The sequence below is a fragment of the Pongo pygmaeus genome, chromosome 21, assembly GCF_028885625.2.
Source record: "Pongo pygmaeus isolate AG05252 chromosome 21, NHGRI_mPonPyg2-v2.0_pri, whole genome shotgun sequence".
Lineage (NCBI taxonomy): Eukaryota > Metazoa > Chordata > Mammalia > Primates > Hominidae > Pongo > Pongo pygmaeus.
The window spans coordinates 59,302,213-59,318,912 of record NC_072394.2 but is presented as its reverse complement, the minus strand read 5'-3'; the positions used below and the strand labels follow the sequence as shown (position 1 = coordinate 59,318,912).

The 16,700-nt window shown below is 51.8% G+C and overlaps 1 protein-coding gene across 3 annotated transcripts; it reads right to left on the bottom strand.

The window, feature by feature from the left end:
* Window positions 1–2,015: 2,015 nt before the first annotated feature.
* Window positions 2,016–16,259, bottom strand: TFAP2C (transcription factor AP-2 gamma). Of its 3 annotated transcripts, none has more exons than XM_063658965.1 (7): window positions 16,138–16,259; window positions 9,633–10,118; window positions 9,467–9,518; window positions 7,746–7,962; window positions 7,053–7,171; window positions 4,545–4,689; window positions 2,016–3,564 (listed from the first exon to the last, which is right to left on the bottom strand). In XM_063658965.1, the coding sequence occupies exons 1-7, from the start codon at window positions 16,156–16,158 to the stop codon at window positions 3,279–3,281; spliced, it is 1,326 nt and encodes a 441-aa protein (XP_063515035.1). In that variant the 5' UTR covers window positions 16,159–16,259; the 3' UTR covers window positions 2,016–3,278. The 3 variants fall into 3 exon arrangements, with proteins under 3 accessions (XP_063515035.1, XP_054324222.2, XP_063515034.1); XM_054468247.2 differs by lacking the exon at window positions 16,138–16,259 and adding an exon at window positions 11,726–12,061; XM_063658964.1 differs by lacking the exon at window positions 16,138–16,259 and adding an exon at window positions 10,334–10,907.
* Window positions 16,260–16,700: the final 441 nt, after the last annotated feature.

Genomic DNA, 16,700 nt, shown 5'->3' with positions numbered 1-16,700 from the left:
CCTCTTGAGGGGACCTGGTTTTTGGCTACAGCATCAGCTCAGGTGTTGGAAAGAAAAACTCATTATCGTGCATCAGACTCAAGAGCTCAGTGGCAGTCCCCAGACTTCCAGTGGGGATGCGGAGAAAGAACCCAGCAAGTAAGAAGCACTGCTTGGGTGGGCGTGGTGGCTCATGCCTGTAATCCCAGCACTTTGGGAGGCTGAGGCAGGTGGATCATGAGGTCAGGAGATCGAGACCATCCTGGCTAACAGGGTGAAACCCTGTCTCTACTAAAAATACAAAAAAAATTAGCCGGGCGTGGTGGCGGGCGCCTGTAGTCCCAGCTACTCAGGAGGCTGAAGCAGGAGAATGGCATGAACCTGGGAGGCAGAGCTTGCAGTGAGCCGAGATCGAGCCACTGCACTCCAGCCTGGGCAACAGACTCCATCTCAAAAAAAAAAAAAAAAGAAGCACTGCTTGTGATTCCCTTCGATCCTTGGTTGACTTTGGGGCGTTTCCAGAACACTGACTGCGTTGCAATTCGGCACAGCTCCTAAAAGCCAGACTCTGGTCCAAAAGCAAGTTAAGATGCTGATAACAGAATAGCCCTTTTTCCTTCAGCCCTTTGCCCCCATAACTTCCTCTTAACACTCAACATTTCAAGCCTTGATTGAGAGATAACTGCCAACCTAAGATCTCTTTTCACCGCTCCAAAGCAAAGCAATTGTGATCCTGTCATATCAACCAGATAAATCCAACTTAATGGGAATGCTTGGTGGCCAAGGACACGATGCCAAGAGCAAAGCATTGGGTTGGCAGAGTGTAAGTTACTTAATAACATCCAATGCCAACATTAAGTCAGGAATCGTTGGGCATTTGGTAGAGAATTATGAATTAAAGATTATAAAACTGGCATTGAAGCAATGGTCTTATCCAATGGGGAAAATCCTATGGCTCCCAGTTCCCTTTGAAGCCAGGCCACACATGGCAAACTCTAAACACATCACTTCCTGGAGGAGATGCCAGGCTGCTTCAACTCAAGATCAAGTACCCGCAGTGTGCATCACAAACATCCAGCAAGTACATAACCCCTGCCAGACTCCTCTGCTCCCGGAGTAGCACAAAGACTCAATCTCTGGTTTCCCCTGCAGGCAGACGAAATGAAGAGGTTGTCTTGGGTGGATGAGCACGATCTCATTTCCAAAGAGAACTCAGATGAATGGAAAACACTGGCATGCTACACTTCCACTGCTTGCATTCGACCGAATGCCAAGTCCTCCTAAGAAACACCTGCCCAGCCCGGTGCGGTGGCTCACGCCTGTAACCCCAGCACTTTGGGAGGCCAAGTCGAGCGGATCACCTGAGGTCAGGAGTTCGAGACCAGCCTGGCCAACATGGTGAAACCCTGTCTCTACTTAAAATACAAAAATTAGCCGGGTGTGGTGGTACACACCTGTAATCCCAGCTACTCGGGAGGCTGAGGCAGGACAATCGCTTGAACCCGGGAGGTGGAGGTTGCAGTGAGCCGAGATTACGCCACTGCACTCCAGCCTGGGGGACAAGAGCGAGACTTCATCTTAAAAAAAAAAAAAAAAAGAAACATCTGCCCAAAAAACACCCATAATCATTTCACTTCCATTCTTGACCACTGTACAGTATGCTGAGTACGGTATGCCAGTGTACCTGTCCTCAATACAACAGTGTCTTCCATGAGACACTGTTCCCAAAACATTGGCCCTTCTTAATGTCAATAAACTGTCCCTCAGACATTTCCCAACACCTCCGGGGTGGGGAGGATGATTCTATCCCATCTGCAGTTGAGAGACACTGATGACAGCAAGGCCTGGGGTAGCTGAACATTGTCACTAGGGAGAAAAAATGAAACTTCAGGTTCCTCCCCAACAGCACACAAAACTTGCCTGCTCAGGGCATTAACTAAGCCACAGCCAAGCCATAAATCAGCTCTGCCCTAATTCCATTCACCCAAAAGACTTTAAAAAAACAAAAAAACAAAAAAAAAAACCTATAGCCAGACTTTCAGATTCTAACAAGAATACTTTTATTATACACGTATCATACACACAACAGTTATTTGGGGAACATTTACAGGCAGAGTTCGATTCCAAATCTCCATTTCACCCACACACACTGTACTGCACACTCACCTTAGGGTTCAGCCCAACAGGAACGAGACAAAGTTATTGCTTTCTGAACAGAGAGTTTCAATTAAATAGAATCTTCCAAGCCAAGAACAGAGCCCAGCATCCTCTTAATTCTTAATACCCTGTATATATATGAATAAAACCTTACGATGTGTTATAGATTACCCCATCACCATTAAAAGTTAATATTAAAATTGGATCCCATGTCTCAAAAAAGTTGTAAGAAGTGCACCAGTATTTACAGACCCCATTAAATTACGCATAAATAAAATCTGTACACTCAACGCACTGTTTCTTAAAATACAGAACCTCCACGGGGACTTGGGGGTGACAAGCAGCAACAAATTGCTTCGTGCCTACCCTTTTCAAGTTTACTCGAAACATTTGAAATAAATATGCAAATAAAGCTTCAGTACCTTAAAGGAACATGTCATTTCAAAGAGTCTCCCATTTGAAGAGTTAACTTTCAAAGTTAAAAAAAAAAAAAAAAAAAAGGAGAAAAAAAATCAATCAGCAGGCTTCATTTCTACAAGATTCCTAAAACCAGAAGGCCCCCTTTGAACACGGGGTTTAGAGTGTGTCAGATACCACCTATTAACTAGTTGCTAAGCAGATAGAACCTTTGCCTCCTACCAGAGGACTTGATCTCCGAAGAAGCTAGATACACACTTTTCTTTTTTTCAAGGTAAATATTTAGCGGACACAAAAACCAGCCATTACCTTAACACTGAAAAAAAAGGTATTGTTGATCTGTTGATCTAGAGCACATCAATTTGACATTTCAATGGCTAAGTGTGTGGGTCTGTTGGCCCAGGGAATGTATTTAAAAGATTCTAAAACTTGTAGCACCACTTTCAGAAGGAAAGAATGGGGTTCAAAAAAAAAACTTAATGAATAAAGAGCCAGTACTTGTCACCTTCTGATAATAGGTCCAAAGTTAGGAGATAGCTCAGCGCTAGAGAAACAACTAAGGAATCCAGGGGCGGGTGATCCAGAACCAGTGAAGGCCCTTTAAATAGTAAGGTAGGTAACAAACTCTTCCCCCAGGCCAAGAGGGGTTCCCAGTCTGTGCGGTGGAGAAGGATTTTTGCAGTCCTGTTCCTTCCCTACTCTCCGAACCTTTCTTCGTCCCAATTTTATTTCCTGTGCTTCTCCATTTTCTCCAGGGTTTTGTTAGAATCAGCTGGACTCTGGTCTCCAGGGTTCATGCAGGATTTGTCTATGACAATCAGGGCTTCTTTGATGTAGTTCTGCAGGGCAGACACCGCGGCACAGATGGCCTGGCTGCCAAACCCGTGGGTAATCAGGCTGAAATGAGACAAGCAGTTCTGTATGTTCGTCTCCAAGACTGGGGCGAGCCTGTTGGTCCCATGGGGTGTCCGGTCTTGGCTGAGAAGTTCTGTGAATTCTTTACACAGTTGCCTGTGAAGACAGTCAGTTGACTCGGTGAGTTCCATCTAGCTCCTTAAAGGTCAAGAGCATAGAACCAACTACCCCGAGGCTGGCGCCTGGGAGGCAAGCACAACTGCTTCAACCCGAGGAAGGAGAATTTAATACTAATTGCCAACTGCTGTGCTTAGCAGCTATTCTGCGCCAGGCTCTGAGTTAAGCTGTTTTAAAGCACTATCTTATTTAATCCTCACTGCAATTAGAAAAGACACAGGATTAACTTAACCCCAGCTAACCGGCCAAGGTCACCAGGACTGGTAAAGTAATGGGGCCTGGATTCCAACCCATGAGCTTAAGGGACAGTTTACCTTGGTACAGGTTGGTTCCAATAAACAAATTCCGTGAGGAACTGGGAGAAGGAAGCATCCCCCTGAAACTCTCACTCCTGACACAGCCTGGTTCACTGCGCTCTATTTTACCCCATTTCCTGGCTAGACTAATTCTGCTTCATTTACCATCATTTAAAAATCAACTTACTGTTGGTTTCTATGAGAAAATCCACAGCTGCATTAAGTCGTTTTTGAGACAGTTAATTTGCCCACATCTCCTACAAATCCACCCTGATCTTTACATTTGAAAGACAAAAGTCTTGCTATTAGGAGGTAAAAGGCACACAATCTCTCTTTACTGGCTGTGACAAAACAAATCGGGTTTTCAACACATTTTTGTAAGATATGCAAACACAATAATGAAAGGGCAGCTCAACTACTTTGAGTTGAATAACTAAGCAGCTCAAAAGTACTCATGGCTGAGTCATGCACTCTTCTAAATCATACAAAAAGTTAATGTATTTGACTTTGTAAAAGAAGCTCCCTTGCCATTTTCTTTTGCTCCACCCTAATTTATTTCTAGAATATTTATTTGTTGAGCCATCGGGACTGTGGAGGGGGAATCTTCTCAACCTCAAGGTCTAGAGCATTGAGTCATCATCAAATTCAAGTTCAGATACTTACTGGGCCGCCAATAGCATGTTCTTCCTAGCTGCCATCTCATTTCGTCCTCCGAGATGAGGTCTGGTTAAATATTCTGCCACTGGTTTACTAGGAAATTCGGCTTCACAGACATAGGCAAAGTCCCTAGCCAAATGAACAGCTTCACCTAGAATAATCAGCAACAGCTTTTAGGATGGCTGTGGTCACTGAGGCCAAACTGCCCTTTTCCTCTCTTTTTTTTATTTGACACGGAGTCTTGCTCTGTTGCCCAGGCTGGAGTGCAGTGGCCCGATCTCTGCTCACTGCAACCTCTACCTCCGGAACTCAAGCAATTCTCGTGCCTCAGCCCCTGAATAGCTGGGATTACAGATATGCACCACCATACCCAGCTAATTGTTGTATTTTTAGTAGATACAGGGTTTTGCCACATTGGCCAGGCTGGTCTTGAGCTCCTGGTCTCAACCAGTGGCTCATGACAGGGATTACAGACATAAGCCACAGCCCCCAGCCCCCATTTTCTCTCTTTCTAGTATTCATTGTCTACCAGTCACACGTTGCATGCAAGAATGAAATCATATACAGGGCAGACAACTCAGCTGGTAGGTAGAACTTTCTAGGGATTCTCAGTAGGTCCTCCACCCCAGGAATCGAGGGTGGAGATCACACAATGTGAGCAGAAAAGACCCTGAAACTTGTAACTGCACAGTCAAGTCAGCCCTCTGTATCCGTGGGTTCCGAACCTGTATTCATCCAAACTCAGATTGAAAAGATTCACGGGGGAAATAATGAATGGTTGTGTCTGTACTGAACATACACAGACTTTTGCCATTATTCCCTGAGCAATACAATGTAACAACTATTTACATGGCATTTACATAGTATTAGGTATTATAAGTAAGTGATGTAGAGATGATTTAAACTATACGGAAGGATGTGTGTAGGTTATATACAAATATAACGTTTTGAACATCCTCAGGTTTTGGTATGGGACCTGGAACCAGTGCCCCAAGGACACTGAGATGAGTAAACTTGAAAAATGTTTACCAGTCCTCTGCTCAACAGATAATCAAACATACCCATGTTTTCTCTTTATATTAAGTAGTATCATTTTGGGGAAGTAGGAAAATTTAAGGGCTATAAACATGTTTGACAAAAGCAAACTAGTCACTTCTCTATAAAACGGTGACAACGTCTGTTGTTCTCTATAAAACGGTGACACCTTACTTTTTTTTTTTTTAATAGTGCCTTTTTACTAAAGGGGCAGATCTCTAGAATGTTTCTTTTAAAAAAGATGGGAGGGATGTGTTTCCTAAAAACCAACTTGGAGCACCCTTTTCCCTGTCCGAGTCAGTGGAAGAGCTAAGGGAGGCAACCAAGAGAGTTTCTCCCACACGAGAGAGGTACCTTCCCTGGTTCCAGGGTGCAGGACTGGTGAGCTTTGCAAAAACCCAGATGGTGGAGGGGCCCCCTGGGTTGACTGAAGCAGCCTTGGAGAGCCATTGTTCTGGAGCACACTTTCTTATTCAATCACCCTGCCTGGCTAGCAAGAAACCCCAGCAGAACCGCCGATTCTACAGGCAGGACAGCTGTTCTCAGACAGGCAGCTCCTTTCTCCTTGCCCTGACCTCCAAAGGCACTCGTAAAAGGTAAAGCAGAGACTCTGCCAAGTCTCTTTGAGCACCACAGTCACGCCATCAGAGCAAGGAAAGAGAGTCTTCAAAAGAGGGTACTGCCACGGGGAGCCCGTTTCTCCTTGGCTTCCCCTGCCCATAGTGAGAGCCCTAAGCCTCTCTCAGCGTCCAACTCTTCCTGGGAGCAGTAACAACATGCTTTGTTTTGTTTTTAAAAAATTATTTTACTTTCCCTTCAGCTCCTTTTAAAGGTTGTGTTGCATTCTTGGCTACTGTCCAGGTTGGGGTAAAGAGGCCCCCCATTCAAGAAACTGAAATGCTATGTCCTACTATCTTAGCACTGGCGAGAGGAACTTGTGCATGGGCCAGGGGTTCGATTAGTTTTTTTCTTTGGATGGGAGGAAAGAATAGAATTGTGAATCGGGCCAGTCGTATTGTATACAAGAGGTTCTCTTCACTGACCACAATCCCCAGCTACAAAATAACCCACAGCTACAAAAAACAGAAGCAGTACTTCTGCTCACCAGTAAGTAACCAGCTTTTATTCAAGGTGTACCAAATGAACAGCTGTTATCTTTCAAAAAAACTGGTTCCTTTAACAGAAAATGCCGACACCCCTAGAGTGTGATTTCTTAGGTTAGGAAAACCAGTTTCTTTCCAACATTGATTCTCTGGGGAATACAAAAGAGCCTACCTGAGCAGCCAGATACTTAAATGTTAACTTATTTGATAAAATTAACTGTGATTCATTCCAATAAACTTAGAGAACAATTCCAATTGCTTTCATCTCTACTTGCAACCAAATTTTAAGAGTTGTTTTCCAGTTTTTCTGCAAGAAGTATTAAAGACACAGGCACAAATTAAAAACATCACAAACCAAAAACAAAACCCCACTGACCTTCTACTAAGGATGTCAGGAGAGTCACATGAGCGGCTTTCCGTCTCCCAGCCGGAAGATTCAACCCAATCTTGTCCAACTTCTCCCGCAAGGACCGGCCTCCATTTTTCGATTTGGCTCTAAGAAGAAGAAAAATTGACTCTGGCTACTCTCAAAAAAAAAAAAACCACACACTTTAAAAATTCTAAACTCCTAAAGTGCTGCTGTCAAAGCTGAAATCCATCAAAGACTATCTACATCACGTGAACCATAATGAAAAGTGATAGCAGGGTCCTCTTTTAATTAGTCCCCGTGAGATACAAAATCAATCTTTCCTAGCATCAAACTTTGCATCACATAATATTTCAAATTGTATGGGACCAGATAAATTTTCACTTGTGAAACTACAACAGCCCCACAAAAACTCCCTGGGGAACAAACCCAGGGTGCTCCCCCCACCTCCCCTCAATACAGATGCTATCACTTCATACATGGGATCAAATTCTAACCAAATGAGAATTTGTGAGTGTCGTTTTAGCACTTCCTCCCACATTTGGCACTTTCTAAAGGAGAAGAAACGTACTAAAAACTCTAACCCGATTAGAATTCAGTGTTAGGCATAAAGTCACATAAATGTTAAAAATACCTCCTGGGCCTCTGATACACTCACCTTCAATTACCCAACCACCATGCCTAGAATTGTGCCCCAAGTACCTTCTGAGAACACCTCCCAGTAACGAGGCATTTAAGCATTCAGGTGGGGACAGTCGCCTCTGTACTTCAGCCACTGTCACTTTGTATTTAGACGTAGAGCTGAGGAGGGACAATCTTCCAGGGACTGAGCAGAAGACCTCGGTGGGGTTCATTACGGCCCCCACCAGCTCCTTCTGACAGGGGAGGCTCAGAGGGTTCTTGGTCATGGAAATGGGACCTGTGAATGAAGGTCAGAGCTGGCAGTCACAAGAGCTCTCTCTGAGCAAAAGAGACCTTTTCAAAACCACTAACCAAAGCTGAAAGTGATCTTTAGACAAGCATCGTTGCACACCCCACGATCAACTGCAGGCCGACTTTATTTAAAAAAAAAATAGTCTCAGTCTGTGGCCCAGGCTGGAGTGCAGTGGTGTGATCGCTGCTCCCTGCAGCCTCAGCCTGCGGGCTCACGTGATTCTCCAGCAGGCGCCCACCACTACATCCAGCTAATTTTTTGTATTTTTAGTAGAGATGGGGTTTCACCATGTTAGCCAGGCTGGTCTCAAACTCCTGACCTCAAGTGATCTGCCCGCCTTGGCCTCCCAAAGTGCTGGGATTAGAGGTGTCAGCCACTGCACCTGGCCATGGCTGACTTTTTTAAAAAGCCCCCTACTTCAGAGACAAATCTAATCTGAAATTCACAAGTTAACACCTTGGGAAGTTAATTAGTGAAGATCCAAAGCTTGGAAGGTTTCTTTCTTTTTTTTTTTTTTTTCCTAGCAGCTGCTGAAAACTATTTAATTAGAACATTTGTTTTCAGAAGACTGCTTCAATACTAAATAAACGGTGAGTTTTTTCCCCGCTCAAGAACAACCAAACTCATAGGACACATTAAGATTCTTTGCCAAAATTTTTCAGTGCAGTTATCACAGTAAATTTAATCATCCAAACTAATACGCTCTAAGTTTACTGAAAATTTGTAGTCTTTTCTGAGTTTTTCTTTAAAACCCATTTTTCCTCCATCCTCAATCCATTTAAGCAGTTCAAGTAACAGACTGAAACCACCTTCAATTTAGGCCTACTCTATTTCCCAAAACAGTCAAAATGGTAATCCTGGTAATCCTGTCAGTTAAGTAACTTAATTTCATATACCACTCACTCACCAAGTAATCCAATTTTCCAAATCCCCTCCTCTCCCATCCTGCAAAACCCTCCCTCGGACAGATCGTTCCAAACAAGCTCTGTTCCTTTTAGAGGTATTCATTTGGTAGGCAAAATTGCTTCAAAACTTTTCTTGCAGGTCAGAGTTAAGGAGGTTTTCCATACACGTGTTTGAAATCAAAAATAAAATCACAACTTATTCAACAATTAAAATTGTTACAGAACCAACCACTCAACGAAGGTGTGCCTGTGACTTTTTTGTTGCTGTTTTTCAAATTAAATCAGTGTTCACTCGCTCTGGAAGACTTTCTCTCACATTGTGAAACACCTACTGGAATTCAAGAACATTTTTCCAAGAAAAAAAACAAGGCAGTAACAACTCCGGAGATGAAGAGACAGTTCCTAGGAGGTCGGAGAGAAATCTCCTTCTGTCACTCCTAAAATCTAGCTTCCATGAATCCCCTTCAGTCCCTTCTACCACAAATGTCCCACGCTGGCCACCAAACTTGCCCCCAAACTTGCCAGTCAACTTCACAAGCCCAGATCGTGTGACCAGAGGAAGACGATGTCACCTTGCTATTTACCTTTGCGAATGACTGTCTGATCGTGCAGCAACAGGTGCTGGTCGTCGACATTCTGGGGGAGAGAGGACAAAATTCCCTTAAGTTCGGGGGAGCCTAGAGGAGTGCGGGGTGGGGGCAGAAGGCCGTAGGGCGAACAGGTCCGGGCAGGAGCCGCAGCGCCGCTCACCTGCACCTCGTCCATCTGGTGAGGCATGTCGTGGAGCCCCAGGTTCTCGGCCAGGCCCGCGGCATCCAGGGCGTGTGCGTGGGGCAGCAGCAGGTCGGAGCGGCGGTAGGCATCCCTGCGGGCGCTCACCGCGCCCGCCTCCAGCCCGGAGAGGTGGGGCAGCAGGCCGGCCGGGCGCCCGTGGTGCGAGGGCAGCCCCGCTCCCTCCTGGCTCTGGCGGCCGGGCCAGGCCTGCTGCTGGCTGCCTGTGGGCGCCGGCTGGTGCAGGGGGTTGATGGCGGCGGCGTACGCTTCCCCCAGATGCGAGTAGGGGTCGGCCGACTGGGAGTAGGCCAGCTGCTGGTAGGGAGGGGGAAAGTAGGGTGGCGGCTGATATTCGGCGACTCCAGTGTGGGAGAGGGGTGGCGCGGGGCTGTAGAGGTGCTGCCCGGCGGAGGAGAGGTGGGGGACTCGCGGATTCCCATTGCTGCTCCCGTCGTGGCGATCCTGGAGGGAAAAAAAAAAACAGGAGACCCCGTTAGTGCGAAACCCCGCTACTGCGAACTGGCCGGCATCGCCGGGCTGCGCGGAGGGCCCCAGGGGACCAACCCCACCGGGCCCCGGGGGCTTGCCCAGGGTCGGAAGGTACCCGGGGGCAATGCGCCCCGAGGATTTCGTTGTAAGCAAAGAGTGCGCGAAGGGAGGAGAGTCTGGTGAAAGACCTGGGGGAACGAGTTCTCAAAGCCCGGCGGCGAAGGTCTAGGCGCTGCTGAGAAGCCCGAGGCGCTCGGAGGCGCCAAGTCCGAACCCCGGGTCTTGGGCCAGAAAAGCCCGGGGCCGGAGCCTGGGGCGAAGGAGCCAGAGCCCCGGGCGAAGGAGCCGGACGCCCGGTGCAGAGCGATCTCGTGGAGCCCGCCCATGGCGCAGTGACTGCTGGAGGTGGCAGCGCGGCAGGCGCTGATAGAGCGCGCGGCGCGGGAAATGCGCACCTCCCCCGCCCCCGAGACCCTCCCTTCCACGCCCTCGGGACAAAGACCTCCGGGCGGGCGGCGCTCGCAAAGCAGGGCCCGCCACCCTGCGCCGCCCGGGGGAGTGAAGAGGGAGCGCGCGCACAGGGCGGCCCTCCCTGCTGGCCTGGCCCAGCCGAGGGGAGTAATAAGTGGGGGCGCCCTGCACTGCCAAGGGCAGTCTTCTCGCACGTCGGGACGCAGAGGGGGCAAGAAGGACCCTGGAAATTGGGCAGCCTTGCCCGCGCACGTTCCCTCGCCCGTGGGCGGCCCGACTTAGTTTCTAAAGGATGTGTCCCCATCTGCCCAGGGGTCTCGGGGCGCCGGGAACCTGGAGGAACATGGCGCTGTCGCCTCCTGGCGGAAGCGCCCGGGCCTGCGGGCAGTGGCAGCCCCTCCAGGGCCCGGAGGCGCAGTGAACTCCCGCGAGTCCGTGGCCCGGGCTCCGCGCTCCCAGCGCCCCGGAGCTCGCCTAGCGCTGCCTGCGTCTTCTTCCTCTTCCCGCTCGCCGCCTCCCTCCCTCCCACTCTCCGAAACTCTAGCTCAACCTGTCCGACAGGCTGGAGCACTCGCGAGCGCTTACGGCCCCATCTGGCCTCGGACACCCCCCCCCACTCCCCAGCCCCCACTTCTTTTGAAAGCCAAACTTCGGTTGTTTTCGTGCTTCCCCGCGGAGGTAGCGGGGCAGGTGACAAGCCGGCCTTGGAGGAGTGTTCGCCAAGGTGTCGCTGGCAGGTAGCCTCATCTGACCCCTTTGGACGGAGACTTCGTGGGTAAAGGCCACGTCTGAGGATTGCAGACGGGGCACTTTTCCGAGAAAACGGGAAGCAGGGCTGTTTGCCGCTTAGGAAAGCGCCCGGTAAGCTGTGTGGGTGGGATTTGCCATTCTCTTTCAACGCCTCGTTCCCGAGGGGAGGCTATTTAGGAAAAGGCCCTATACAGGAAAGGGGTCCCGCAGAAATGGACTAAGGGGTGTCCGGAGAAGTGGATCCTGTCCCACCGAGAGGCCAGGGCTCCTGTGCCCTCGTCCCCGACCTCGGTCCAGTGGGCCCTGTCTCCCGGACTGTCCTCGGCGGGGCGGGGCTGCACCCCGGAGCCCCAGCTCACCTCGCAGTCCTCTTCGTACTTGACATTATCGGTTATTTTCCACAACATGGCGTCCGGCGTCCCCCAAAACAGTCGCCAGTTAAATCCAGGCTCCCCCCAGCCCCCAAGCGGTAAATCCAAAATCGGGGTCACGGTGACCAGGCGTCTGCCGCCGCCCCCGCCGCGCGCAGGCCTTGCTGTCCGGGTCACTAGACGCGCATCGGCGGCTCTGCGAGCGTAGATGCTGCCGCCGCGGGTGTCAAGACCGCTGCCGTGGACGGGGAAAGCCGCGCCCGAACTGTGTGTCCTAGCGATAGCCGGGGGACCCGAGCGCCTTAATGAGAAGGAAATTATCATAACTCCTCCCCGGGGGCCGGCGCGGAGGCCCAGGCGCTGGGCGGGGCGGCCCCCAGCCAGTCCCAGCCTAGCTCCGCCCGGCACCCGGGCCTGGCGCGGCGCCGAGCCCCACGCTGTGAGGGACGAAGAGCGGAGTCAATGGGCGGTGCCTCGTTGACAGCCGAAGACCTGCGAGGCCTGGGTCCCCCGACGCGCCTTCCTTCTGTCACTTCCACCGTAAACACACCTGAGATTGGCAGAGCTGGGGGAAGGGATCCAAATACTGAAACCCACCCCTCTTTCGCCTAATCGGCCTTCACTCGTTCCTCCAAAAGACAGATGTCACCTGGAGTTAAGAAACTGCGCATTTGGGGAGCGACTCAACAACTGAGGTCTCCTCATCTCCTAAAAACACATCCCATCCCACATACACCCCACTGAGGCTTAAGGTCTGAGCTGGGATCATGCAGCTGGAGCCCTAGTGCGCCAGAGACGCCCAGTTCCCTCCGTGGGCACAGCGCGGTCCCGGCCCCCGGCCGGGAGGAGAGACGAAGGGACTCCTGGGGAGTCTGCCCCAAGGGCCGCAGAGGCAGCAGACGGTCCTACCCCCCCAGGAGTTGCGGACAGCGGCGTCTCGCCGCTGTCGCCCGAAGTGGCATCTCCCGCGACTGGCTGAGGCCGGGGGGAACCCGCGCGCACTGGACCAGCCCAGCGGCCCGGCCCTGCCCTGCCCTGCCCTGCGGAACGCCGGCTCGGCAGCTGCCTCTGGCGGGCCGGTCACTCAGAAGCCTCTACTCACCCTGGGAAAGAAACGCCGGGCAGGAATAAAACTCGAGCGCCACGGGTAAGGTGGGGGTGAGGAGGTGCAGGAAGTGGGGAGAGAGCGTGCAGAGAGCTCTCGACTGGAGAGGTAGACACCCAGGTCCCACATGTTGAGGCAGAAAACGAAACTTTCTTCCGCACAAACGCTGCTTCCCTCTCCCCTTAGGTACTTGCCACCCAAACTTGAAAGCAAAGTGCAATATTAATTTTTAAAATTTAAACTAACGAAATTCTTTGGCCCAGTTATTATGCAGCAATTGACTTTCATTGTAAGGGGAACATCGCTAATTCTCGAGGGCGTATTTGTTGGGACGCCCCAACTGGCTCCCTGGACTGGATTTAAACATTCCGTGGGGATTAGAGGAGAGGACTATTTCTATTTGATACTGAATACGATTTTGCAATAATCAATGCCTATCAGTACGGTGTCCGCACCTGGAGTAGACATGACTCTCCCATCCACAGAATGGCGGCATCCACTGCCTCGCTGTTCCTTCTCGGGTTCGTTTGAACTTTAGCATTTATTTAGACCCAGGTGGGCCTAAACGAAAATAATAATAATAGGCGTCCTCCAAAGGAAACTTTCCCCCGGCCTTAGACAGCAGCCAAATCCCAGGTGATTTTCCGACCGGACGCGAGAACAGAGTCTGGAAGTTGAAACCACTGAGACTTTTCGGCCAAGCATATCTGCAGGGCTTTGCACTAAGGAGAACAGTGCATAAAGACACAACAGGACCCTGACACTTCGGTCCCAAAACAGGCTTCTGGGGGTAAAATAAGTTACCGCAGAAGCAGCGCTCTTGGTATTAGCCGCGGGGGAGGGGGACACCTGCCAGAAGCAGAAATTAGACCCAGGCCCGCAGGCACTCCACAGCACAGGTCCAGGAAGATGGGTCCTAGACTCGCCAGAGGAAGGGTGCGGCGCCTCCTTCGGGCGCCTGGGACTCCCTGCCGGGTGCCGCTGGGCTGTCCGTCATTCTGGGCCTTCTAGCCCTCGGTTTTATTCTCTGACCCGGCCTGAGGTGCAGCTTGAACAAGTTGTCTCGTCTGTGCTGGCAAGTTTACCTCCTGCACGCTGGGGCCCGGAATGGGCAAGAAGGTGCTCATCCCCCATCCCAGGCCCTGGCTCTCCTTTCCCACAGCAACACTAGCCAAAGCCGCCCGGAGGAACGGATATGCCTCCCGCCTGGGAGCGTCTACGCAGGAGGCGAAGGGAGCCGATGGGCACTGAGGGCTCGCGCAGCACCGTTCCGTGGGCCCAAAGGACCCAGAGGATCCGGAACCGCTTGGCAAAGGCCATTCATTCCCAAGGAGCTTTCCTGGAACCCGGCGCTGCCCCCTTTCCAATGGGTAAGCGTTCGAACTGGAGCGCAACCTCCGCGCCCTCTGTACGGAAGGCAGCTAGAACAAATCCTCTGTCTTCTCGGCACGGGAGACCCTTTCCGAATACACACACTCTCGGCTTCTGGGCCGGCACCCAGGCACGCGCGCGCCCTTGTGAGGAAGCCTCAACCCTTCCTTGACTTCAACTTTTCTACTCAGCAGAGAGCCGGGAACCGAAGGCTCCAGCATCCAAGACAGCCTCCCTCCAACGTCCCCGCCCCTTGCCCACGTGAAGACGCGGACTGCGTGGCCGCGCTCAAGACAGCCGGCGCCCGCAGAAGGGGACCCCTCTGGAACCCCGGAGGCCTCGCAGCCGCCTGGAGAAGAGGATGGAAGGTTGTCGGGGGTTCCCCTCTACCGCCCCCTAGGGAGCCTAAACTCACTCACTCCCTGGAAGCCCTGGACGCGTCCACGCCCGTATGAAACCGCAGACCAGGCCTCTGCAACAACGGGAGCGCCCCAACAGCGCGCCACTTCCAAAGAGGCGCGAGGTGGTGCCTTTGGAAACAGGGCTCCCGGCCCCAGGCCTGAGTCATCCGCCACCCCTGCCCCCACCCCAGACCGAGGAAGGCGGCCAGGCGGGTAGAGCAAGATTCGGGCAGATCTGCGACTCCTCTTCCCGCCCCAGGGAGGGGACTCCCGAGCAGAAGATGGAGGCCCCCGAGCGCTTTCGCAGACTCCGCGCCACGCGCCGGACGTTTGTCCCGCCTCTCGGGACAACGTGAGCACCGGTAGGGACCTCAGTAAGTGGCAGACCCGCCAGGATCAAGCAGGGTGGAAAGGCCGGGACCTGCGGCAAACCCAGGAGGAGGGGGCATTCACGCCCGCCACGCTCCCTTCGCGGCACTGGCACCCACTGGACCGACACTGGCGTCAAAGGGCACCCTGAACTATCTACGTCCAGTAAGGGCACGCCCTGGGGCACCACAGACATCAAGTCACAGCCACTCCAAAATAATCACAAAAATGATTATCGTAAATAACAGATTGCTTTAATAGGGCGCGAAGCGGCCGCCGCATACGGACGCCTCTGGTCTCAGTCCCACCACACTCAGTTCACTGCTCGCTTCTTTGCGCTCCGCGTCAGGCCGCACGCTCTTCGTTTAGAACCTTTTGAGCCTTAACTCTTCCTCGCAAACAACTCCTTTTTTCAAACAGGCAAAGTGAGGCGAGGAGCTGAGGGGCTCACAGGTTCCCAAGCTTCCGAGGAGGGCCCGGGTCCACTTCAGTCCCGGCCCGCCAAATGAGACTTCGTGGGCACAGTCTCTAACCTGACAACCACGTGTCCCATTTCACAGCAGGCAAAAGTGAATTTTTAGTCGCCCAACTACCTGAAAGCCGCAAAGGTGCCTAGGGTTGAAGGCCACCTTCCTAGCGGTTCTAGGGGGCCCGTTAGAGACAGCCTGACTCTCCCCCTGCCCTGCCCCGGGGGACCCCCGCCCGCCGGAGGCCTCACACGCTTGGCCGTGGGATGGTAGACTCCTGTCACCTCTCCACTAACATCCCGGAGCCCATCCGTACGCACCCTAACCGCTCGGAGCGCAGGCCCGAGGACTAAGGCGGTAGCCTCGTGTCCCCTGAGGCCTTCTCCGCTCCGTGTCCTGGGTCGCCATACACTTCCAGGCTAAGCCCGGCGGCTTTAACTCAGAACTTGGTCGCCGCCAGGCGTGGAGCAGGTCACTGTTGCCGGACGCTGCGCGGACCCGTCTTCCTGCGCCAGTACTGGGCGACAGGCAGCCCGGGCAGCACCCAGGAGCCACCCTGCACGGCCCCAGGCGCCCGTCCCACCCAGCGCCACCCCTCGCCCTTCGCAGCGAGTCCTCCCGCAGCCTCTCCTCTCTGCCAGCCCCCGGGGTCGCATCTGCCCTCCACACAGACACCTCTTTTCTCACCCGTAGGAACTGGAAGCTCATGGTGCCAGCTCTCCAACCCTCTGTGAGTTGAGGAGTTTAAGAGTAGGAGACGTAGAAAAAGAGTTCCCCGAGGGCCGAGTCGTGTGCGGTAAACACATGCTTCCAGCGTTTATTTAATTAACGGGAGGGGGAGGGGAAGGGGGGAAATTCACAGCCAAAACGAGCTATCGCGATTGGAAGACTGGCAGGAAAGGTCCTGGTTACTCCTCCCCTTAGAAACTATAAACTCTGCATTTGAAAAGGGTATACCCTAGGGTTTTAAATTATCTTTACATATGTATATGACAAGCGGTACAGAGGACTCCTTCAGTCAGAAATTATTTTAAATGTAGCCTACGTCTTACTGGCAAGGGATATTTTTTTAGTTAGTTAGTTTCTAAGACCAAAAGTATTAACATTTCTGGGAATTCTCAGCCTTCATGTCACATCACAGGTTTCCGGGTTCAGCTAAAATTGAACCAGGGTTAGTGAATTCTTGGGGTAGGGGAAGAAAGGCAGTGGGGTTTGGGGTCTTCCTTAAGTGCCAGAGAGATTTGTTTGCA

Bases quoted from the DNA above. Each gene is read 5' to 3' on its own strand.
- TFAP2C (XM_054468247.2), bottom strand. From the start codon at position 12,061: ATGATAATTTCCTTCTCATTAAGGCGCTCGGGTCCCCCGGCTATCGCT. The intron at 10,119-11,725 runs GTGAGCTGGGGC...TTTTCCCTCCAG, and splicing joins AGTACGAAGAGGACTGCGAG to GATCGCCACGACGGGAGCAG. The intron at 9,519-9,632 runs GTGAGCGGCGCT...TCTCTCCCCCAG, and splicing joins ACCAGATGGACGAGGTGCAG to AATGTCGACGACCAGCACCT.